The sequence below is a fragment of the Emydura macquarii genome, unplaced genomic scaffold, assembly GCF_026122565.2.
Source record: "Emydura macquarii macquarii isolate MOO-44397 ecotype Brisbane River unplaced genomic scaffold, CSIRO-AGI_Emac_v2 contig_1170, whole genome shotgun sequence".
NCBI lineage: Eukaryota > Metazoa > Chordata > Testudines > Chelidae > Emydura > Emydura macquarii.
The window spans coordinates 471,235-495,064 of NW_027131307.1; the positions used below are offsets into that span (position 1 = coordinate 471,235).

At 39.7% G+C, this 23,830-nt stretch overlaps 1 protein-coding gene across 7 annotated transcripts in view; it reads left to right on the top strand.

Moving 5' to 3' along the window:
* Positions 1–23,830, top strand: part of RBM39 (RNA binding motif protein 39) — a 55,203-nt gene that overhangs the window by 11,194 nt on the left and 20,179 nt on the right. For 4 of the 7 annotated variants that reach the window (XM_067546849.1, XM_067546850.1, XM_067546851.1 and 1 more), the window contains 8 exons: positions 9,889–10,083; positions 11,213–11,278; positions 11,384–11,437; positions 14,178–14,295; positions 15,081–15,233; positions 16,002–16,139; positions 19,286–19,351; positions 20,623–20,827. In XM_067546849.1, the coding sequence (XP_067402950.1) occupies positions 9,889–10,083; positions 11,213–11,278; positions 11,384–11,437; positions 14,178–14,295; positions 15,081–15,233; positions 16,002–16,139; positions 19,286–19,351; positions 20,623–20,827 (995 nt within the window). The remainder of the gene's footprint in view (positions 1–9,888; positions 10,084–11,212; positions 11,279–11,383; positions 11,438–14,177; positions 14,296–15,080; positions 15,234–16,001; positions 16,140–19,285; positions 19,352–20,622; positions 20,828–23,830) is intronic. The other 3 variants (XM_067546854.1, XM_067546853.1, XM_067546855.1) reach the window with 1 other exon arrangement.

The window sequence follows — 23,830 nt, forward strand, 5'->3', positions numbered from 1 at the left end:
TGAGCCAGAAAATGTAGGTAAGGAAGTTGGTAGAGGAGAGGATGAAACGGTCGAGGCACAGTTTGAATCTTTTGAGGTTTTGCTCTTCCAAGGTTTACTTCTTGGTCCCTTTAACAAAGCACTGTTGATTATAGATTCTACAACAATATTTCGCTAGATTGGATTAATTTAAAATAGACTGTCATGGGTGGACCCTTTTGTGGAGAGCCTGTAGGATTTCTGTAGGAAACAGCTAGTTTCACCAAATTATATGAAAGGGGAATGGGCAGGCAAGTTCCTTGCCAAAGTGACAGAATAAAAGATGAAATCCAAGGTAAACTTATTTGTACTAAAAGGACACTATCGACTTAAAAAAAAATCACACTTCCCACTATCTGATTTTATTTATAACACAAGATTACTGTAAATGAAAGATTAAAGCTCTTCTACTCTTTCGTTTTATTTTGTGCATTTGGCAGTGTTTTGCATATAGCTAGTTTCACTGTTTCCTGGGCGGTGGGTGGGTTGGAGTTTTTATGAGAGGGGCTAGTTGCTCTGCGGTGCTATATAGTTAAGATTGAAGTTAATTCCCTGAACTTGTTTGTAAAGTGTCTTGAGATCTACTGATGAAAAGTGCAGTTTGAGAGCTGGGTATTATTATTCTAACCCACCTTTGGCTCTTTCTATGTAAAATCATGTTATAGATAATATATTTGTCTGGTTGGCATTATTGAGAGATTCCTCCTGTTTTGGGTGGGTTAGTTTCTGGGGAAGTGAGGGGAGGAAAAGAAAAGTAGACAAGGGAGGAGAGCTTTAGTAAAGAGCAGTGCTTTTGTATAAATGTTTTAAAAAACAGTCTGGCCTTTTTCTGAATCCAGTACTGTGTGGGTATTGAGGATGCTGGGGTGGGTAGAGAGGAATGGGGAGGAAGAACAGTGGTGAGAAAAGTCCAGGAAGGATTAGAGGGATCATGGAGAGAAGGGCAAGGAAGGGTGGTATGGGACCATGCTTCCAGAACTGAGAGTGATGGATGGGGCAGGGCTAGCTCCTGGGGGACATGAAAGACATTGCAGGAGATGCTAGGAGCAAAGGGTTTTCCCCTGCAGTTCTTATTTGGCAACCCAGTTTGGAGTTCCTGAAGTGGAATTGGGAAAATATAAACAAACTTTGTGAAAAACTTGAGATTGAAAATGTGTAGAATTTCATAGATGTTTTTTTAAAAAAGCATTACACTTGCTTACAAAAAATGTACACCTTTTATTGTCTCCTCCAGTTTCAATCTCCACTGTTTATCAACAAACTTCTATATTTACTGGTGGTATAATTTTTGTGTGTAGATTATTCACAATGCAACAAGGGAAAGAAATATTTTCAGTAGGAACATTTTATTGTAAAAATCTCAAATTATAGCAGGGAGTGTCAGGAAGATCTATGCTTGAAACATTTTAAAATAACATATTGGATGAAATAACATATTGGTTAAGTTTATAGCTATTTGGATCTCATCTGCCAAGGAGGATTGGTTGTTTAATAGACATGGGTTTTTATAGAATCATGTAAAAATATAGGGCTGTAAGAGACCTCGAGAGGCCATTAAGTAAACCTCTTCCCCTCTCCGCCCTCCCCAGCTGAGGCAGGACCAATAAAATCTAGGCTATCCCTGACAGGTATTTGTCTAACCTGTTCTTAAATATCAGCCATGGTGGGAATTCCACAACGTGCCTTGGAGGCCTATTCCAGAGCTTAACTATGCTCTATTAACTATAGTTAAAAAGTTTTTCCTAGTAACTAATTTGAAGCTCCCTAGCTGCAGATTAAGCCCATAGTTTCTTGTTGTACCATCAGTAGCCATAGAGAACAATTGATCACCATCTGCTTTATAACAACCCTTAAGATATTTGAAGACTATCAGGTCCCTCCTCAGTCGTCTTTTCTCAAGACTAAACATGGCCAATTTTTTAATCTTTCCTCATAAGTCAGGTTTTTAAACCTTTTTATCACTTTTGTTGTTTTCAGAACTCTCCATTTTGTCTACATCTTTCCTAAAGTGTGACATCTAGAATTGGACAGTGTATCCCAGCTGAGGCCTCCCCGGTGCCAACTAGAGCTGGACAGTTATCTCCCTTATTTTATATACAACATTCCTGTTAATACATCCCATAATGGTATTACTCTTTTTCACAACTGTATCACACTGACTCACATTCAATTTGTGATCCACTATAACACCCAGGTCCTTTGTAGCAGTACTGTCACTTAGCCAATTATTTCACATTGTGTAGTTTGATTTTTCTTTCTTAAGGGAAGTACTTTGCACTTGTCTTTTGAGTTTCGTTTGTTGAATAAAGACCAATTCTCTAGTTTGTCAAGGTTGTTTTGAATTTTAATTTTGTCCTCCAAAGTGCTTGCAAACCCCTCCCAGGTTGGTGTCATTGGCAAATTTTATAAGCGCACACTATTAGCCATTATCTGAGTGATCATTATAAATATTGAATAGTATCAGACACAGGATTGACAGTGTACCATTGATTACTTTTTAAGTACAACTGTTTCAACCAGTTGTGCCTCCACCTTATAGTAATTTCATCTAGACCACGTTTCATTTCCATATTTCACTTATGAGAATGTCATGTAGAACTGTATCAGAAGCCTTATAAAAATTAAGATGCAATATTTACAGCTCCCCAGTCCACTGGGCCAGTAACCCTGTCAAAGAAGGAAATTGGGTTGGTTTGGCATGATTTGTTCTTGCCACATTCATGCTTGCTGTTCCTTATAACCTTATTATCTTTTAGATGCTTTCAAATTGTTTAATTTCTTCAGGTATCAAACTTAGGCTGACTGGCCAATAATTCTCCAGGTCCTCTTTTTCCCCCTTTTAAAGATAGGTATTGTTTGCCCTTATCTAGTTCTCTTGGATCTTATGAGTCCTCCATATGTTCTTGAAGATGATTGCGATGGTTTCAGGGTTGCTTTAGCTAGTTTGCCCTGCCAACTTGAATACATCTAACTTCTCTAAATATTCTTTAATCCGTTCTTTTCCTATTCCGGCTTGTGGTCCTTCTCGTTATTGTTAATTGTGTTGAGTATCTGGTAACAATCTTTTTAGTGAAGACTGAAGCAAAATAGGCATTAAACACCTCAGCCATCTTGATGTCATAAATCAGTAGCTCTGTTTCCTCACTAAGTAGCGGACCTACACTCTTCCTTTGTTCTCTTTTGCTCCTAATGTGTTTAAAGAACCTCTTCTTACACCTAACCAGGAACATAAGACAGTAACTCACTTTGTGCCTTAGCATCTGTGATTTTTATTCCTATAAACTTGTGCTATTTTTTTATACTCCCCTTCGGCAATTAGTCCATGTTTACACTTCTTGTACAATCCTTTAATTTTCAGGTCGTTAAGGAACTCTTAATAGAGCCATATTGGGCTTTTACTGTTCTTCCTATATTTACTCACATCAGAACAGTTTGCAGTTGTGCTTTCAATATTGTTTCCTTAAGAAACTACCAGCTTCTTTCTCCTTTTTCCCTTAGATTTTCTTCTCATGGGACTTCATCTCCCAGTTCTGGCTTCATTAAAGTTTTTTTGAAATCCAGTGTCCTTACTCTGCTGCTCTCTCTCCTTTTTTATCTTAGAATCATGAAATCATCATTTCATGATCACTTTTACCCAAATTGTCTTCCTCCTTCAGATTCACAACCAATTTCTCCATGTTGGTCAGAATAAATTCTAAAATGGCTGGCCCCTGGTTACTTTCTCAAACAAGAGATTGTCCTCAGTACATTCCAATTACTTACTAGAAATTTTGTTTGCCATATTTTGGATATCTGTTGTTTGTCGTAGAAGTGAATTATTCACTACCTCTTCCTGATTTGGTAACCTGTAGTTAAACCATGATGTTGGTTCTGTTTTTTCCCCCATTTTATCTTTGCCCGGAGTTTTTCAGCTGGTTTGCTTCTCACTTCCTTCTTGCCCTCAGAGCAAGTGTTGATGTACAATGCAATACCTCCTCCCTTTTTTCCTTGCCTGTCCTTCCTGCACAAACTCAATCCCTCCATACCAGTATTTCCAGTCATGACATTTATCCCACTAAGTCTCTGATGCCAGTTAAGTCATAATTTAGCTTATGTACTAATACTTCCAGCTTTTCCTGTTTGTTCCCATACTCCTTGCATTTATATATAGACATTTTAGATGCTTAGCTTTTTGATCAACTTATTTGATCGTGTGCTGCAGTAGTTCTGGAATTTAGACTTTTGCTAACAGTTACTTCCACACTTGCAATAAGTCATTATGGCACCCAGTGTCAAAGTACCCACTAGAGGCTGGAATTTGATTACAGAAACTGTTTGTGGGCAGAGTAGGGCTAAGATGTTTTGCCTTAACCCTGACTGCTGTTGGGGACAGAATACCAGATTAGGTGGACCACTGTTCTTATCTGGTGTAGCAATTTTTGTAAACAAAACCGTCTGGTCTTGACCTACCATGGTAGGTCAAGAGTTCAGAACTAGTATATGTGAGCAATGCCCCAAATTAAGTCCAGTTCATTAAAGAATTTTGGGACAAGGCCCCTTTGCAATGAATTTTATGTCCCACTTTCAATTCTTTTATCTTCTTGTAATGTGTAATTTTTAGATTTTTTTTTTCTTCCCCTAGATGTGTATTCACTGATTGGAGTTAAGTATAAATGGGTGTATCTCTCTCAATTGCAATTGGGAATCTTATCTCAGCCTAAGTGACTGATGTGACTGGCATGAGCGTTCAAGTGATCTAAGTGGATACTGGCCCCAAAACATAGTCTGTAGCTATCAGACTTGTGTTCTGGTTCACATAGTAAATATTTGGTGCACTGCATTATGGTGCTTTCATTTGGAGAATCAGTGTTTGGGGATGTGATTAAATCAGTTCAGCTGATGGTTTACTTTAGGCAATGATTATACTGGATGCATCCATCTTAGTCACCTGTTGAGGTCAACTTCCTAGCAGAAGTCTGAGCTGCTCTCTGGCTCACCTCCAAAAGCATTTAAAAGCATGTTGTTTTAACTCCGTGTATGTGTTGGTGTAGTACAAATAATTAATACTTTGAATAGTGTTCTCCATTCTTCCAGCATAGAAGGAGATTGGGGAGAAAGACTGGTGCTGCCTTGGAGCCAGTAGATTAACTCAAGTGTTGCTAAATGTTAACTCAGGGTTTGTCTATACTGACACCAGATCGATCTTTCTGAATCGATTGAGTGGTCATTGTGGACCCGCTCGATCGATCAGGAAGTTGACTGAGTAAAACCACTCCTTCAAGTAGTGCAGTGCAGTGAAGACGGCGCGCAGAAGGGAAGCACAGCAGTCGAAGGGAGTTATGCAGGCTACTCTGCATATTTTGCTTAACTCCCGTTGACTGCCGCCGAATCTCCAGGTAAGTGTAGACCAGGGCTTAGTTAACGCCATTGCCAAAAGTTTACTGAATTTACATAGCATCTAATTAATATGACGATGTCAAATTGTGTCAAACGTTCAGTTAATGCATCTATCCAGTGTTGTCAGGTATATCTGGCATACTGAATTTCCGTTCACTTGTGAAGATGTTTCAGTAAAATGGCTGTAAGGTTTAAAATGGTCAAAATCCTGTCGGATATTCTTGATCAAATAGCTTATTTTTCTAAGATAGCAGGGACCTGTGCCATTCAGCATATTCAATAATGACCTGGAAAAGGTGGTAAACAGTGAAGTGGTGAAGTTTGCAGATGATACAAAATGACTCAAGATAGTTAACTTCAAAGCAAACTGAGGAGTTAATGGGATCTCACAAAAGTGGGTGAATGGGCAACAAAATAGCAGATAAAAAATCTGATGAAGTGGGTTACAGCCCCAGAAAGCTTATGCCTGCAGAAATTAAATTCGTTAGCCTTTAAAGTGTGACAGGACTCTCGTTGTTTTTGCTGTATACAGACTAACACGGCTACCCCTCTGAAAATAGCTGATGAAATTCAACACTGATAAGTGCAAAGTAATGCACATTGGAAGAAATCCCAACGATGCACATATAATGATGGGTTCTAAACTAGCTTTCCCAAGAAGGAGAGTCACCTTAGTTCTCTGAAAAATCTGTTCATTGCATAGTAGCAGTCAAAAAGGTTATATGTTAGGAACTATTAGAAAAAGGATAGACAATATCCTAATGCCACTGTATAAATCTATGATGTGCCCACACCTGAATGTTGTGTGCAGTTCTGGTTGCCTTGTCTCAAAAAGAATATAGTGGAACTGGGAAAGATTCTGAGAGAGGCGACAAAGATGATGAGGGGTGTGGAATGGCTTATATATGAAGAGCCACAAAAGATTAGGGCTGTTAAGCTTAGAAAAGAGATGTCTAAAGGAGACACATGATAGAGGTCTATGCATGTTGAATGGGGTGGAAAAAGTGAATAGAGAAGTGTTGTTTATCCTGTCCTACAATATAAAAACATGAGGTTACCTGATGAAATTAATAGGCACCAGGTTTAATACAAACAAGAGGAAGTACTTTTTTACACAACATGCATGTGGAAATTGTTGCCTTAGGATGTTGTGAAGGCCAAAAGTATAAGTAGGTTCAAAGAAGGATTAGACAGCCACTGGTGGACCTATTCTCCATGAACCTATTGACAAAAGATGGTCCGGAACGGAATCCTATCCTCAGGATGACCCCTGAGCCTCTGACTCTGTCGCCAAGAGTGGAAGACCTAAGTGGCTCACTCCATAATTATTCTGGGCTGGGCTCATGCTTACGGCACAAGAATGACTCAGGAATTAATCTGTATATGCTATTTTTTAGTTCCTTTTTCTGCTTACCTCTACCTGGTTGCTTGTGATTCTCTTGGAGGAGGGCCCATGTCCTCTTCAGTGTATAGAAATAAAAATTACTACAGACTTTTGTTGTCCTATATTATAAACGTAAGGAAAAGGTGGCACCAAACATGACATCTGCTTCCAGTTGTGGGAAGGCTTCCAGACAGCTCAAAAATGGGGTGTTGTCTTGATTTTTATGTTCAGTCTTGGTATTGCATGACTATTTCCTATCTAATTTTTTAGAATCCTGTATTCTCTGTAAAATGATGAGGAAAATGTAGGTTTATTTGAATGTAGACTAAGGGGATTATATACTGTAAAAGTATATTTAGTAGGAAGATTGAAGGAGAGAGGGAATTATTATTTTTGCACAATAAGTAAAATGGAATTGAATTCATGCTGAAGTACTTATGACCCCATCACCATAGCATGAGTGCCTCCCAAGTTTTCAAAAATATAAATGTTTTCCTTTCCAGTCTGCTGGAGAAAAAGATTGACTGGCTTATAGTTTTCAGTGTGTGTTTGGAGAACTTATTGAGGGGAAGTTAAGTCCAAGAAATGGGTATTGTGTTTAATTTTGAAAGCATTCATGCCTATAGTTCTCTTGTGGAAATGAGTTCCATAATCTTGCTCCTGTGAAAATTCTCTTGCACTGACAAGTGCATATTGACAGCTCCATCGATCCTTTGGAGTACAGTTATTACCAGAGGTGATATTGGGGAGGGAGGGAAGATCTCTTGGGTAGTTCAGGGTTATGGAAGGTTCTGACTATCAGCAGTGACCTTGAACTGGACTCTGTTGACTGGGGAGCCAGTCACAGATGGAGCATCAGTGTGAGACTTTAACAGCATGTTGTTGCTAAGTAGATGGGCTAATGTGTGATGTTCTAATAAATTTCAAAATGATTCATGTGACTTCATTCCTAACAATGAGTTGCAGCAGCCATGACTGTGGATCACAGTAGTTGAATCTTTGTGCATTAGTGTTTGGGATCAATTTTCTGGGTGTTTACAGATGGAAGTGACTATTGTCAGCATGGCTACTTAGCCATTCATTAGCCCTGGAAGTAAGGCACCCACGCTCAGTCAGATAAGTTACCTGAGGCTGAATGCCAGTGATATTGGGGGATGTTATAAGGGTGGAGTTCTTCAAAGTGCTTCCCTCTTCCTACCATCTCACTTCAGTGTTGCTTGTATTCAGCTTTAGCCAGTTGGTCTTCATCTGGGTGTTTGAATTTTGGCAAAGTGGAAAAAGCTGGGAGATTATAAAGGAGATGTTGAGCTAGGCTTCAGCTAGTGTTTTCTCACCAGCTCTGTCAGTGGTTTCATGAACATATTACAAAGGATGTATTGTGGGAGGGTGTATAACTGAGGTATAACATGAGTAGTTTTAAAAGGACACATGAACTTAAAATACAGTCACTTTGAAAAAATGTTCATGTTGCATCTTCTGTGAAATCCCTCTTCTTGGTTTTATAATTGTCCTGCCTCTGAGTCCTAATGGCTTTTCTCTCGTTTGTTGCTGTCTGAAAGGTCCACCAGGAAACAGACTGCAGAGTTTTGAAATGCTCAAACGGAAAGCTTTAAAAAAATCTTTTTCTTTCTTTTTTTTTTTTTGTTACAGAAGTCTTACTTGTAACAATAAGATTTAAAAAAAAAAAAATCAGACCAAAGTGTGGTTTATTTTTGTAGGTTGACTGGCGTCCCTTTAAAATGCCATATCTGTTACTTACAATATTGTAGTTGTAGCAATCCCAGGATATTAGAGACATAGGATGGGTAAGGTAATATCTTTTATTGGACTAACTGCTGTTGGTGAGAGACACAAGGTTACTTAGAGCTCTTCTCAGGTCAGGGAAGCATACTCCATGTCACAACTAAGGGCTTCTCTGCACTCCCGCTTACACTGGCAAAACTTATGTAGCTCGGAGAGTGCGGGGGTTTTGCACCCCAAAGCAACAAAGGTTTTGCTGGCATAACCGCAAATGTAAACTTGTCCTTGATACAAGGTGGAACAGATTGTTTAGCATCAGTAGTTAACACATTTCAAGAGACCGTTCAAGATGAAGTGGCCCATTAACACCCCTCCAGTCATAAGGTAGAAAGAAGGAGGGGCTGCTAGTGGGATAGGAATCTATGTAATAAACTATAAATCCAGTGTGTCTGTTCAGTTCATGATTTTTAGTTTCTAGCAAAGTTATGAATTTAATCTTCCAGGCTCGTCTTTTGAAAGTGTTGTGCAGGTTTCTTCTGAACATTGAGAACTGATGTTTGTTGTGGAGATGAGGAGCTAAAGACTGTTTCTGCTTTTTTGAGCAGCCAAACACATGGAAAGGATCAAATTGTGTAGCCATCTTATTGTTGCACTCCACTCAGTCCATATGTATTTAGCTAGGGCTCTGTTTACAATGATATTCTTTTCTAAAAGAAACTGCTATTTTAGCGTATAAGCAATGAACAGTTTCATGCCTGTGGAATTTAAACAGCTCTTCGGGAATTCTGGAGTTAATAGGAACTGAAAACAATTGTATATTGTTGCTGTTACAATAGTGCTGCAAAATGCCAACATGTCTACCTGTCAGGACAAAAGAAAATAGGTAATTGTCTGTCCTTCCTTTCTTTTTTTATCACTAGGAATAGTCAGCCCCACTAGGCTCTCTTCGTCTTAGTAGACGTTAGAAGCTTGAATGCTCTCTGAAAATATTTTTACAGCATAATAATTTAATATATACTATTTTATATTCAGCCTCACAACCATACTTGAAGGCTTAGTATTTTTTAATCTTTACAAAGCCAAACAAAATAGATGAGAGCTTGAAACCAGTGAGCTTTTATGCTTAGGATTTTAAGAGTTCTAAATTGATCTCTCTTGCTAATGACTGATCAAGAGACTTGTGCAAATAGAAACTGATAATGTCACTGTTTCTATACTAGTTTCTGTGGCATCACAGATTGAGGAAATAAAATTAGTATATTGTTTGTTGGGGAAAAGACTGACTAATGAGCTGAGGAAAGGTAATGCATAATGATAGAAACCAACATAAAGGTTTCTTTACCCCTATAACATAAGCTGTATTTTCTTAGGAGAAAAAAAAGCAAGAGTAGAAGTCGCAGTCATGACAGGAAGAGGAGCAGAAGTAAGGAACGCAAACGAAGCCGTGATCGTGAGAGGAAAAAGAGCAAAAGTCGGGAAAGGAAACGCAGCAGAAGCAAAGAACGCAGACGTAGCCGTTCTAGAAGTAGAGAACGCAGATTCAGAGGCCGCTACAGAAGCCCATAGTAGGTTATTTTAATGTACAATTGAGCATGTTTCACATCAATATTGTAAGAGTTTAAATTGAAATATGAAATTTCTAAACTAGTCTGTTTACTTTTTACTTTGAACAGATGTTCAAAGTAATGTTGTCGTTTACAAGGAAGTAAGGAGAACAATGGAAAAAATGGAGCACGTTTCAATTATCTTTTAGTAATTTTTGTTTTTATCCTAAACTACAAGCAAACATGCTATACTTTGGTTAAATTGAACTAAAAATTTATAGAAAAACAAGTAGCATAAAGTCAGAATATGACTTTAGTTAGGATTAGGATGAAAGGAAATTATCTATTAAAGTCCTAGTAAAAGATACTTAATAGTAGTTAAAGCAGGTCATGTTGTAGGTTTAACCATTAAAAACTGGATGATAGTTTCCCCTGGGGTGCAGGTTCTTAAGTATATTGATATTACTTCCAAAAAGAGAGACTTTTGTTGGATTCACAAAAACCAATATGAAACTACCCTCTTCCTGCTGGGCTTGCATCAGGCGTTAACTAACAAACTGTATTCCCAGAGTTTTGCTGACCTCGCTGATGCTGGTGCACAAAGCAGGAAGTAAACAGAGGTATGTAGAAAAAAATGGACAAAACTATTCCAGAAGGAAGATACATAGTTGGTAGTTAAGGACTACTTGTCACATGAAGAAGTTGTTTGCAAGCAATGGAGGATATTTTTTTTCAAAGTTCGTTTCTAATCAGTTTTTGAGTTTAGCTGTGATCTTTGGATGAAGACACTCGGTGGCACTATGTAGCTAATGGCAGATGAGAGCATCTTCAGTTAACAGAGTTGCTTATTGGTTGGCTCACAGTTGTGCTTGATGTATGTTAGTCTGATTTACATATGTATATACAGAATTAGTATTAAAATAATTATAGGAAAATAGAGGATCCCTGGAATGAACAAATAACCTTTTCTTACAATTTGTGTCAAACTTATATTCTTGAGGTAGCACTACTTATATTGGACTGTGTTTGTGCCCATTTAACAATTAAAAAAAAAAAACAGGAAGTCAGTAAACGTTAGCTTGGCAGGATACTATATTTCTCCTTGTCATGTACTGAATTTATAACAAGCTGTTCTTTGTTTTTACTTTAGTTCTGGTCCAAAATTCAACAGTGCTATCAGAGGGAAGATTGGTCTGCCTCACAGCATCAAATTAAGGTTTCTGAGCTTTCTATTGTTGTGGGTAGCTAAGTGTCTACTAACAATTAAGCTATTTTGTACTTTTTTTTGATAACCTAATAAGTATTTTTTTAATGTTTACAGCCGACGGCGCTCCAGAAGCAAAAGTCCATTCAGAAAAGACAAGAGCCCTGTTAGGTAGCTATTTTCACATTACTATTTAATTTGTAATTAGTCAAGTTATGCTGAATGTCATGTGAAATGCGACTGAACTTTAAAATGCACAATTACGTTCTGTGCAAGCTAGATTTAGGATTGTCAGATTCCAAATCAATATAGGTATCCATGCTGCTTGGTATGGGAAGGGAGGAGTTGGGGGAAGGAGGGGGAATTTATATTGTCTTTCTGGTGATGGAATATCCAGACAATTGAAAAATTCAGAATTACTGTAAACATCTTGTTCACAGTTGCAAAATTGTTACGCATAAATCTTACCTTGCTTTTCATGTTTGACTATTTGAATTAGGTTATAGTTTACCCAGTTGAAATTGGCTCACTTTTCTCATGAGTCTCATAAAAACTGAGATGGAAAAATACTACTTTGGTCATCTAATCAATCATCTTGCAAATGTGAGATTTTTCTCTACAGTATGTTTGTGTTATATGCAGTATAGCTGGGTGACCATTTCCCAGACAAACACAGCTCACTCTAAGGAAGGGTTTTCCTGATACTTAACGTCTTCATTTTTGCTTACTTACAACTTTGAATCCAAATATCTCTATAGTATTAAACTGAAAGTTCAACTTGAGTGTTGAAAGTCAAATTAATGCAGGGGTTGTCAAATGATCTGGGCCAGATCCCTCCCATATAAAGTATTTGAGGCCTATGTGGCATAGTCATGTTCTTCAGAATCCAAGTTTTTATTTAAAAAAAAAAAAAGTTCAGTCCTACCTGACACTACACTTTGACACGCATTCCCTGCTATTAAATAGTGCTACTGTGATGCATCCATGCCTAGGGTAGCCACCTGAAAATGCTAAGGTCAGGGCAGGCTGCAAAAGAAGAGCAGCTTCTCTCAGCACTGGTGGGTGACACTGAAGTCAGACTTCCCAACCAGCCACAAACAGTGCTTCTGATTCCCCACACTGGTTATCAAGAAGCCAAAATAAAAATACACACAGCCCCCTTTACTGCATTTCAGTCTCTGGCTCCCAGTCAGCCACTAGGTCCAATAAGGAGATCAGTTATTTAAAACTCTGGCTGTTTACCAAAAAGGTTTTTCCTGACCCCAAGGGGTCAGCCACAGTACCAGATCAATGTAAGTGTAGATCTGACCCAAAATACCACGCTGCCAGCCAATTCTTTAGTAAATAAAACTAATGGTTTATTATAAAAAGAGAGAAACAAACTAAGAGAAATTGTAAAGGATTAAAGCAGTCAGACACATACAATTGATTTGAAAGTCCATATATGTCAGGTTTCTAATAGAATTATGGAGTTTGCAGGCTTGTATAATCCCTCTGGTGTACATCCAGTACCTGGATGTTTCTCAGTCCTTTGTTTCACAGCTTCAGTTCAGTTGTAGATGAGTTGATCCAGAGGTAGGCTCGAGACTGAAGATAGATTAAAGACAAAATGGATGTCGTGCAGCTGCCTTTTATATCCTTTGGCCTAGGCCATGCTGCTTGTGGAAATTTGCAGGAATAAAATGGAGTCCAGGGTCACATGAGTAAATACTGGTGACTCATCAAGTATATCCCTGGCTTTTCCCCTGGGCCCATTGGACCTGTAAATTTCCTTAATGGGCCATTAAACAGGCTAGTGCTGCAGCCATCCTGTCTGGGGTGTCGCCCAGATACAGCACAATTTGAAATACAGATATATCAACCATATCCATAACACATGAACATAAACATTACAATCTTACTCAGCACATTATAGCCTTTCTAACAGTACTTGACACGGCATATCTCATATGAATTATGATTTTGACACACTGATGTTAAACAATATAATAAATCATCCCCTCCGTCCCCCCAAAAATCCAGCCAGCGTGACAGCTACTAGGACACATGACTGCACTAATTATTCAATTACATAGTAAGTATTCAGTTAGCAGTTCACTTTGTATTGTTAGAGCTGCTTCTCTTTGCATATTTTGGATTTTTTAACTTCTGGTGGTAACTAATACTGAAACTACTAAAATATCAAATAACCAAGTTTAAGCATTTGGGGACTTTCTGTATATGGATATGTTGGCATTACTTACTGATACAACAGTGATATTCAGTGTACTTACCGGTATGTAAAATGGGTACATAGCCAGCTAGGACTGTTGTCCTGAAATCTTGGCCGTAGTCACTTGCGTGCCTTTTTAACAATATTGGATAAAATTAGGTCCCTAGATGATGATGTGGTTATTGCTTCTCCCTGTTTAAGAATTGAAAAAGTCTGTGATAAAACATCCTATTTTGTTACCCCGTTTCTTCACCCCCTCCCACTTACTTTCTCCATTTTTTGCATATTGTCTTTTTAATAGTAAAATGACAGACCTGCCCCAAAGAGTTTGCAGTTTTTGTGCAGTGCCTGTCACAAAGGGGCCCTGAAGTGACTGAGCTTTCTAGGCAGCATTGCAATATACATTTGAAAAAGGGGGGGGGGGGGAGTTACTTGTTTGTTGTTAATGTGCTGAGCACCTCCCATTAAAGTTAGTGGGATTTCTTGTGTGCTTCTGAAAATCAATTTAAAGGACTAACTTTAGGTTCTCTTTTTAAATAATGGCCTATATCTTTTTTTTAAAAAAAAATTAATGTAGATGTTTTGACTTCTTGTCAGGCTTAAATGACAAATATATAAAATTCTGCATTTTGCTCAAACTGTCAGTTGCCTTAAATCAGAACTGAGTAATTAACCACTTATTTTCCCCTTGTGTTTCAGAGAGCCAATTGATAATTTGACCCCTGAAGAGAGAGATGCTCGAACAGTGTTCTGTATGCAGTTGGCTGCAAGAATTCGGCCAAGAGACTTGGAAGAATTTTTCTCTACTGTAGGAAAGGTAATTGAGGGTGGGTTAAATGAACCTAAATATTGTTTGAGCGCTGTATCAGCGACTCTTCCAATAACAAAGTTCTCTACAGAAGTGTAAGTAGATAGGAGGCTGCAAGGAGCTAATGCAGGCCCTCTGCATGTCTAATTCATATTAAAGTTGGCAGTTTCATGTTGGGACTGGTTTGCAAAATCAAAGCTTCAATTCCTGTGACTTGCTTTTGTCATACATTTTGTACAGTGACTATTGCAAGGGGAGTAATTCTGATTAGGTCCTCCATGTACTATTGCAATAAAAAGTAAGATTAGTTATCTTTGCATATGGATCTGCAGCATACGATGGAATTCTAAGTTTAGGTCCCTTTTTAATATGATAGCTTGTTTGGTGAGCTGAGAGAGCTTGTAGAGACGAAAAATTTTGACAAACTGGAATCTACATCCCTTTTTCCTAACTACGTTCAGTTTTATGTCAAAATTGTGACAATCAAAATGATTTTCATGAAGCTAAGTTTTTGGGATGTATTGGTTTAGAAGGTAGTGTGACTGTATCTAGTCTATAGAGTTATAGCACAGTTAAGATATCATTAGCAACTATAGAAAAGTTAATGAGTTCCAGAGGGGTAGCCGTGTGAGTTTGTTTTTAGCAAAACAGCGAGGGTCCTGTGGCACCTTAAAGACTAACACATTTATTTGGGCATAATCTTTCGTGGGCAGAAACCCACTTCATCGAAAAGTTAGTTGCACTAAGTAGAGATACATGATAACGCTGACCTTTTTATTCTTGTATTTTTGTAGGTTCGTGATGTGCGGATGATCTCTGATAGAAATTCCAGACGTTCCAAGGGAATTGCATATGTAGAATTCGTTGATGTTAGTTCAGTGCCTCTGGCAATAGGACTAACTGGACAGCGAGTCCTTGGAGTTCCAATCATAGTACAAGCATCGCAAGTAAGTTGGTTGTATGCTAGTTGTGATAGAATTATATAACATTTATACTGCAGCACACACTGCTTGACCAAGGGGTAATATATGTATCCTTGAAGCACTGTTGGTTTCAGTGAGGCTTACTTGATACACGTATCCCATTTCAGAATTGATTTATCTTCATATTCATGCCAAGGTTGTAATAATATTAATTGTTACAGCATAGCACAAATCACGCAAAAGGCCAGAAAGTTCAATGACAACTGAACTCCATTCTTGTTTTACCCTATCTTATGGTTGAGTAGCTGACTGAGATACAGTTGAAACATTTCTGTAACTGTAACTGAGTTGGTTGCTTCCATTTTAATAAATATTCCCAGTCCAAGAGAACTGAGTCTAAATAAAACTAGATAAATGAATAGAAGGTGGAATGCAGAAGGTAGATGAGGGAATTAAGGCTAAGAAGGGGAATGTTAAGCACCTGTGCTATTGTATAAGTTATTTATCTTACGTAGAAGTCATGCATGTTTAATAAGCAAAGTACGCTTTTCACTAGAGAAACAAGTAATCTACATCAATTCATTCATTCTGTTTGAAGCATATGTATAGTTGCATAATTGTAGTCGAGAGCTTGGACTTATTGATAACTTAAATGCTATGAAATCAGCCTGCATACAAGCCATTTTTACTGAGAGTAATAGAGCTTGCGCTTTTAGGGAGTTTACTAGATTTGGTAGCTTTGTTTTGTTTTTTACTTGGGCTCTTACAGACAATGGAAATTGTTTTCCCTAGGCAGAGAAAAACAGAGCCGCAGCAATGGCCAATAACCTACAGAAGGGCAGTGCCGGGCCTATGAGACTGTATGTAGGATCGTTACACTTCAACATAACTGAAGATATGCTTCGTGGAATCTTTGAACCATTTGGCCGGGTGAGTTCCTATTGATGACACAGGTGTTATGACTTGCGTGTTGTGGTTACTCTTTATTTTAGATCCTGTTTCACATAATAAATGCAGAGGACTGAAATGGCATCCTGGTTGAATGTAAATTCCGTGTCTACAAAACTTGTTTCCTCTGCCTGTTCTCATATGTATGTGGGTGTTAGCATCAGAATATTTAAGCTCTACTGTATTCAATCTGAAAACAAATAAGAGATTTTGTATTAAAATTAACTTGGAGATATTTTCAGTAATATTCAACCATTTTTATTGAACAGGTAGGTGTGATTTGGAGAGCTGAGAATTCAGGGACTAACCTGTCAAGATAAGATTAGGTGACACATTTTAATGTTTAAGGAATTCTGTGTACTTAAAAACTAGCTATGGTTTATCACCTCTTATGATTGGATGAGATACATTGCCTTCATTTGGCAAGGGGATTTGGTTACGTGGGCTTATGATAATCTGGCTCTTCCAGCAGTGCTTTCTCATTTCAAGCAAACATGCTCTCCCCTTTTGAGGCAAATGTTTCCCTTTGTGACCTTTTGGATCATGGTTTGACTCAAGAATATTGTTTGAGCTGTGAAATCTCAAATTGCTGCAACAATCTACCTCTTGTCCATACTAAACAAGCCATTCAGTAACTCTCAGATACCCTGTCAGCCATCTACTTCAGAATTCTAAAATCTGTGTATATAAATCTCTTCAAATGCTTTCTGCCTTGCAGCGAACAGCTTGAATGATATTTGTCTGGATGCTCGTCCATCCTGGTTCCAGGAGTCCTGCGTCTTCTCCTATAAGGAAAAGACAACTTTTCACCTCCTCTCCAGTGAGATACATGTCTAACAAAACCAAATACTAGCAGAAGTCATACTAAGCCTAAGCTTTATCTCATCCAGAGAAAAGTAGATTGTAATCATCTATTTCTTTTTTGTGGCATCTGGAGACCTGGGAAGGACAATTTTCTGTTTGTCATATTGTCCAGAATATGTCAAATGTCTTTTTAGTGGGATCAAGGGAGTACTACGTCGGATTCCTCAACCAGCTCCTCACTTCTGCATTTCCTCATGGTTTTTGCATTTGCAGAAGAGGGCAAACACTTTGTTTGTCAACAACTAAAATAGGATGATGAGCAATCTATGATTCCTGTCTCCGCAGATCAGGCATCTGGTTTGCAACCCTGGAAGGCTTTTTGTCACTTTCCTCTCCTTCCTTAAACCCTCTTCTCCTGTGCTTCCTGCCCTGTCTCCCTCTCTGCTCCGTACCTTGCTGAGTTCTTCCAAAAGGAAGTTTTAGAAATCTGATGGGACCTCTTCTCACTTCTATTTATTTCTCCTGCCTTTTCTATCAACACTGAATCTGAGATCTCTTCCCATAACTGCTTCCACCTCTCATTCTTTCTCCTGATCTTCCTTGCCAGCATTCTCATCCCTGCTCTCACCTTTCTCCTCTGATCCTTCCTCTTGTAATACAAATATGCTTTAATCTTTCCCACCATAAATTCACCTTTGTTCACATTTGTGTCTCCAGCTATTGGCCAGTCTCTCTCCTATGTGATCCTAAAACAGAGCATGGCAGCAATTCTAAGGCAGGTGTAATATATGAAACTTCAGACTCTTCTAAATTAACTATTTCAAATTGAACACATTTCTTCAAAGTAGTTTTTGTGAATTTTTATTTGTTTTTATAGGAACCCTTATAACAAAATAACTGTTTTTAGGAAAGGTTCTTCCTAATGCTGATAAAATACAATTTAAATAAATTATTGAAATAAGCAAGTAAAATATAGAATTTGAAATTATGGGTACGTTTTAGGCAAAAGTATTGTCTTCATTCCATTCTAGTTCATAACCATACCCTTCCAGTTAAACTCCTGTTAATATACAAATACGGGCTAAATCTCTGAATAACAGTTGATAAATAGTATATTGCATGGATTATATAACAAAACTGTCACTGTCCCTTTGCGCACACGAATTCAAGTTACAGATGGGCTATTTTTAAAGAGCTCAGGAGCTATTAGAGATGTCTGCGGTTACCTAGTACAGTTTGTGTGCTGTATTTAAAAAAAAAAAAAAAAAAAACTAAGTAAATGTAATTTGCAACCTATTTCCATCTCTGGATATTTAGCTTCTCAAAAATCATTTTTGTATACTGCCTGTATTTACTACTCGGTGGGACACTTTACCCCTTAACTTCTGTCGTAGCTAGTTAAATGCTTATTAAATAAAATCTGAGTACATATGTTCCCTTAAGTGACAGCCGTGCTAAAAATATCCTTTAGAGAACTGCAACAAATTAATTGTTTGAATCCATGCTGTCTTACCTTGATGAAGCTTTGGTAATAGGAATAGTATAGGCCAGGAGGGGGTAGGACTGAAATCTTCAAGAAAGATTTAAGAAGCTGGAATGTAGATTTAGATGTGGGTTTTAAAATCATCTTCTTTATACTTTCTCCCCATCTTTATGTATGCCTAACTCTCTAGTACTTTATGGTTACAGATGACTTACTGAATTTTTGAAAAAAATATTTGCAACTTGTGAAATTCTGTTCACTGCCCAAAATAGCAGGCAAGGATATAAGACTTTTGAATGTTTATACTTTTTTGGTTAGGTCCCCAAAAGTCATAACTAGCTGGCTCCTGCTAGACTCTGACACTTTATAAAGATCTCCTTTTGAGATGTTTTACAAAATTGCAGTTGCTTGTATCTGAGCTGACATAACAATCAGCAATTGATGATGGCTGTGGCATCATAGTGTGTGTTAGGGTATCACATCTGAGTGGAAGCCACTGGCTGGCTGAGGAGCCTAAAATAATCCACGAAGAATATATTGAACATACCTGAGGCTGTTTGGTGCACTCAATAAAGAGCCCCACATAGCTCACTTTTAGTAAATTGCAAGTTATCTTTATACTAATGTAGACACTTTTTTACATGAAAAGTGGGGAGCTGGTAAAATTTCCAGCAGTGGTATTAAGCTTCATTATGGACCATGTACCTATACCAGCTGTTTTACGTTTGTTTGATATCTTGCAGTGTATTGGAAAAACTTGTGTGGGAGAAGACTAAATTGAATATCTCATGTGTCTTTATAGGATGTAATGTGTGCTAAATATCTGTTTTTCATTTTTTAGATTGAAAGCATTCAGCTGATGATGGATAGTGAAACTGGACGCTCCAAAGGATATGGATTTATTACGGTAAGTTTTTGATTTGTAATGGCAAGTTAGCAGAGTTGTGGGTTAGGCAGGTGACCCAAATGCCAACTGACTGAATCTGGGCATTTCAGAGTCCAGGCAGAAATAAGCTGCCCAGAGTCGGGGGGGTTTAAACTGAGATCAGAAGACTACTTCAGATTGCTTCTGAGTGATTTAAACAAGAGAGAGCTTTGTGTAACCAGAGGGCTTTTCTCCAAGGATGAGCTAGGTCTTACTTCCTAGATGTGTTCCAGCTCCTTTAAGCACTTTTATAGCAACACAGATCACTCTGTATATTAGAAATACTTCAGTTTAGACTATCCCAGCACTTGGGGTATGCAGCTATGTCTCTTTAGCCTGCCTGCCAGTCCTGGATTGGTGGTCTCTACCACAGTCGCAGGTGGATAATTAACAAATCAGAGATCAAGTACTATATCTAAAAACAAAACCGCACAAATGACCAGTATTACCAAATACCTCTGTAAGTTATACTACCTTACCACCAAAGCTTGAATGGAAATAGGCCTTGCGAAAGTCCTGAAGTTCATCAAACTTGGGCTTTTTCAGGGGAATCAAATTGTAGAGGCTAGGGCTTTTGGAGGAGAGCACCTTCCAGCTAGCTCCCAGTTGTTCAAAACTGGCAACTAAGGAGAACTGACCCAGCAATATATGGTGGAAGGGAGATCTGTCAGCTATTAGCCAAGTCATATATGGCTTTATGAATTATTGTACCTGGAAACAAATGGGGGGAACCACCACAACTGTATAGATGTTCTATGTGCCCCCTGTGGCTAACACCACCAAGTAGATATGCAGCTGTATGCTTCACTGGCTGAATCTTTGATTGGCCCATAAGGATAGCTACACGTAAAGCACGCTACAGTAATTAAGAGATCACAGGATAAGAGCAAAACCCAAGAAAAGTGACTTAATCATAGTGCTCACTGAAGGAAAGCTGAAGCCATGGCTTCTATGTTGGAAATTTTAATTTATGGAATATATGTCTAGAGCACAAGATGAGCATTAAAAAAATTGAATAAATATGCAGAAATAAATATCCAGAGTGAATGTTATACTGTTTAGTAATTAACAGGTTTTGCTATGCTTCCTGGCCTCTGTCCTTCATTTATTAAAACAAAACAAATAGATATATAATGTCATAGATAATGTTTCTTTAAAGTTAAAGGCACCTCAAATATATATTCTTACAGATACTGTTTGATAGAAAGTAACTTGTGAACTTTGATAGACACTGACCATGTATAATTCTATAGTTCTCAGACTCGGAGTGTGCCAAAAAAGCCTTGGAACAACTAAATGGATTTGAGCTAGCTGGCAGGCCAATGAAAGTAGGTCATGTAACTGAACGCACTGATGCTTCTAGTGCTAGTTCATTTTTGGACAGTGATGAGCTGGAAAGGACTGGAATTGACTTGGGAACAACTGGTCGTCTACAGTTGATGGCAAGACTTGCAGAGGGTAAGTGTGATACAGGTTACGTATGGGAAATATTGGAGTTGTTAAAGCAATTTTACATCTATTACAAAGTCGTTGAGTTTTAGATAACGTTATACAAAATGCTGTATAGAACAGTACTCCATTTCTGTAGTAGAGGAACACCTCAAAAATGGAGTATTAATGACTTAATAGGAAATATTTATTTTCCTTTAGCGTATGAGAACACTAAAATTTCTGAAGCTTTCTAGTCTTCGAGTGCTTGCTCATGTCCAGTTAGGTATGTGTGCATCACATGCACTGGTGCCAGAGTTTTTTCCGTCAGTGGAATCCATACGGCCATCTCTGGAGCTGTGCGCATGTGCGCCAGTATATAGGGTGCCACCCCTCCACCCCCCAGTTTCTTCTTACCACCTGAGACAGTGCTGGAACATCTCCTTGCTTCGGCAAGCTTCCCATCCAATGATTTATACTTAGTTTACTGCATATAGTTCTAGTTACCTAGTTAGTAGTAGTAGTTTAGTATAAGTTCGGTTGATTCGATGAAACAGCGCAGAGCTGGGGCATGCCCCAATCCCCGGACTTCAAGCTGTGCGCTTCATGTAAAAAGCCTGTGCTGGTGAATGACTCTCACCAAAGCTGCTTAAAGTGCCTGAGTGAGGCTCACGTAGGAGACAAGTGCAGGATCTGCAAGGAGTTCAGACCTCGCATTAAAAATCAGTGTGGCCTTAAACTGAGCAGTCTTGATGAAATCAGCTCTTAGACCAGCCTCCAGGCGGGCTGCTCTGACTTGGCCCCAAGTACGTCAGTATGGAACGTCCCCTTCTCCCCCACAGCACTGAGTTCTTCCTGGCACCGGTCACCTTCACTGATGCTGAAGAAGCCCAAGAACATGTAAGACAGGGTGTGCTTGCTGGTTCCGAGGAGGGACTCTCAGAACACAGGAGATCAGGTGAGAGCCACATCGGGCTTCTCATCTACGTCGGGCCTTGGGCGGTCAGTCGCTTCACATCTCAGGATCCTAAGCCGACTCCAGACCTGCCGCTGACTCCTGGGAGCAGCAAGGGCCCCGGACACCTTGTTGCTAACCACTTCAGAGGCATTCCAGGCAGTTAGGGACTTCCTAATGATCCCTGCACCCCTGGAGGAGAGGCTCAGAGATCCCGGACTGATGTCTCAGTCTTCAGGGCCATCCAGGGGAAAACTCGCGATGAGGCCCGCGCAGTGGTCTGTCATCAGGTTGCCGATCCCTGGCCTCGCATGAATCAATATTGCTTCCGGAGCTGGTCTCCAGACCCACATCGGTCTCCAGAGCCCCGACACCGGTCCCCATCTTCCCCATATAGGAAGCCTAAGGACAGGAGCCAATCTCTGAGCTTGTGACACCCAGGCTCCTGGCACTGGTGTGCAGCAGCTCCCAGCACTGTGGGGAAGAGCAGTCCCTATTGGCACCGCCATGATCCCCGAGAGAGAGTTTCTTGGACTCAGAAGGGAAGGACTCTGTCTGGGTCTCAGACTTATACATCCACAACCTCAGGCTTCCCCATAGGTCCTCCAGTGGGATCCTGACCACAAGGATAGTGGCCTGTGCCATGATATTTCTGGAACCTGTTCCCCCCCCTGCCCCAGGATCGCAGGTTCAGTCATTTTCTGGGACCTTGGAGAGATGGTCATCAGCGGTCACTTGACCAGCTCCCAACCTAGATGTAGAGTGAGACCATGAGGCAAAAGCCTCTACTGTAGATCCAGAAGGGGCTACCCCAGCTAGGGAGGATGAGCCCACATCTCCACCCTTGCCAGTATCGTCATCCTTGCCAGATGAGGCTATTTCAGGGCCCTCCACTGTGGTCCTGCAGGAAGATTTCAGAGCCCAATAGGAGCTGCTAAAACAGGTATCCTCAAACCTGGGCCTAAAGGCAGAAGAACTAAAAGAACCTGTAGATGAACTTTTTGATATACTGTCAGCAGTGACCCCATCCTAAGTGGCCCTCCCTGTTAATGATGGAGCGGTAAAGGTAGCCAAGCCCTGTGGCAGACCTCAGCCTCGCTGCTGTCTTCATCCAAGCAGGCAGAAAGAAAATGTTATGTACCCACGAAAGGGTTTGAATATCTGAGTACCCACTTCTCCCCTGTCTGGTGGTAACAGCGGCCAACAAAAGGGGCAGGTGGGCTCAACCCCGAAGAAATTAGAACTTTTCAGAAGAAAAGTTTATTCAGGCAGCAAGCCCTGCTGGGGAGATAAGATTTTAATATCTGGCATTTTATGACCAAGTTCACGGACTTCCTGCCCCGGGACTCAAGACAGGAATTTGAGGCTATACTGGAGGAGGGGAAGACTGTAGCCAGGGCCTCCCTCCAAGCGCCCTGGTCTGCTACAACATAAGACCAGTGGTGCTGAACACAGTGCATGTCAGATACACCCTTCAGTTCATATCCCTTTTGCCTTCCCACTCCCCGCCCTGTCCCTCTTCAGGGACCTCTGTCATGAGCAATTCCTCATCCAGGAGGTGCAAGCCCTCCTGTGGGTGGACGCTTTAGAGGAAGTTCCCTGAGAGCAGAAAGGGAGAGCGTTCTACTCCTGTTACTGTCTTCTCCCAAAGTCCAAGGGAAGTCTACAGCCTAACGTGGACCTGCACAGCTTCACAAGTACCTCAAGAAGTTGAAGTTCTACAGGGTCTTCCTGGCCTCCATTCCCTCCCTGGATCTGAGTGACTGGTACGCCACCCTCGACTTAAAGGACGCGTATTTCTGAATCTTCATTTTTTGGGGCCACAGAAGGTTCATGTGATTTGTAGCTGGGGAGCAGCACTACCAGTTCATAATACTTCTTTGGCCTGTTGATAGCACCACACATATTCATGAAATGCATGGCAGTAGTTGCAGCTTACCTCAGGCGATGGGGAATACAGGTCCTCCCCTACCTAGATGACTGGTTCATCAAGGGTCAGTGGCTCAAGTCTGGCACAGCATCGTCATCGTTCAGGCCACCTGCCAAGTGCCGGGCTTATTAATAAACAAGCAAAAGTC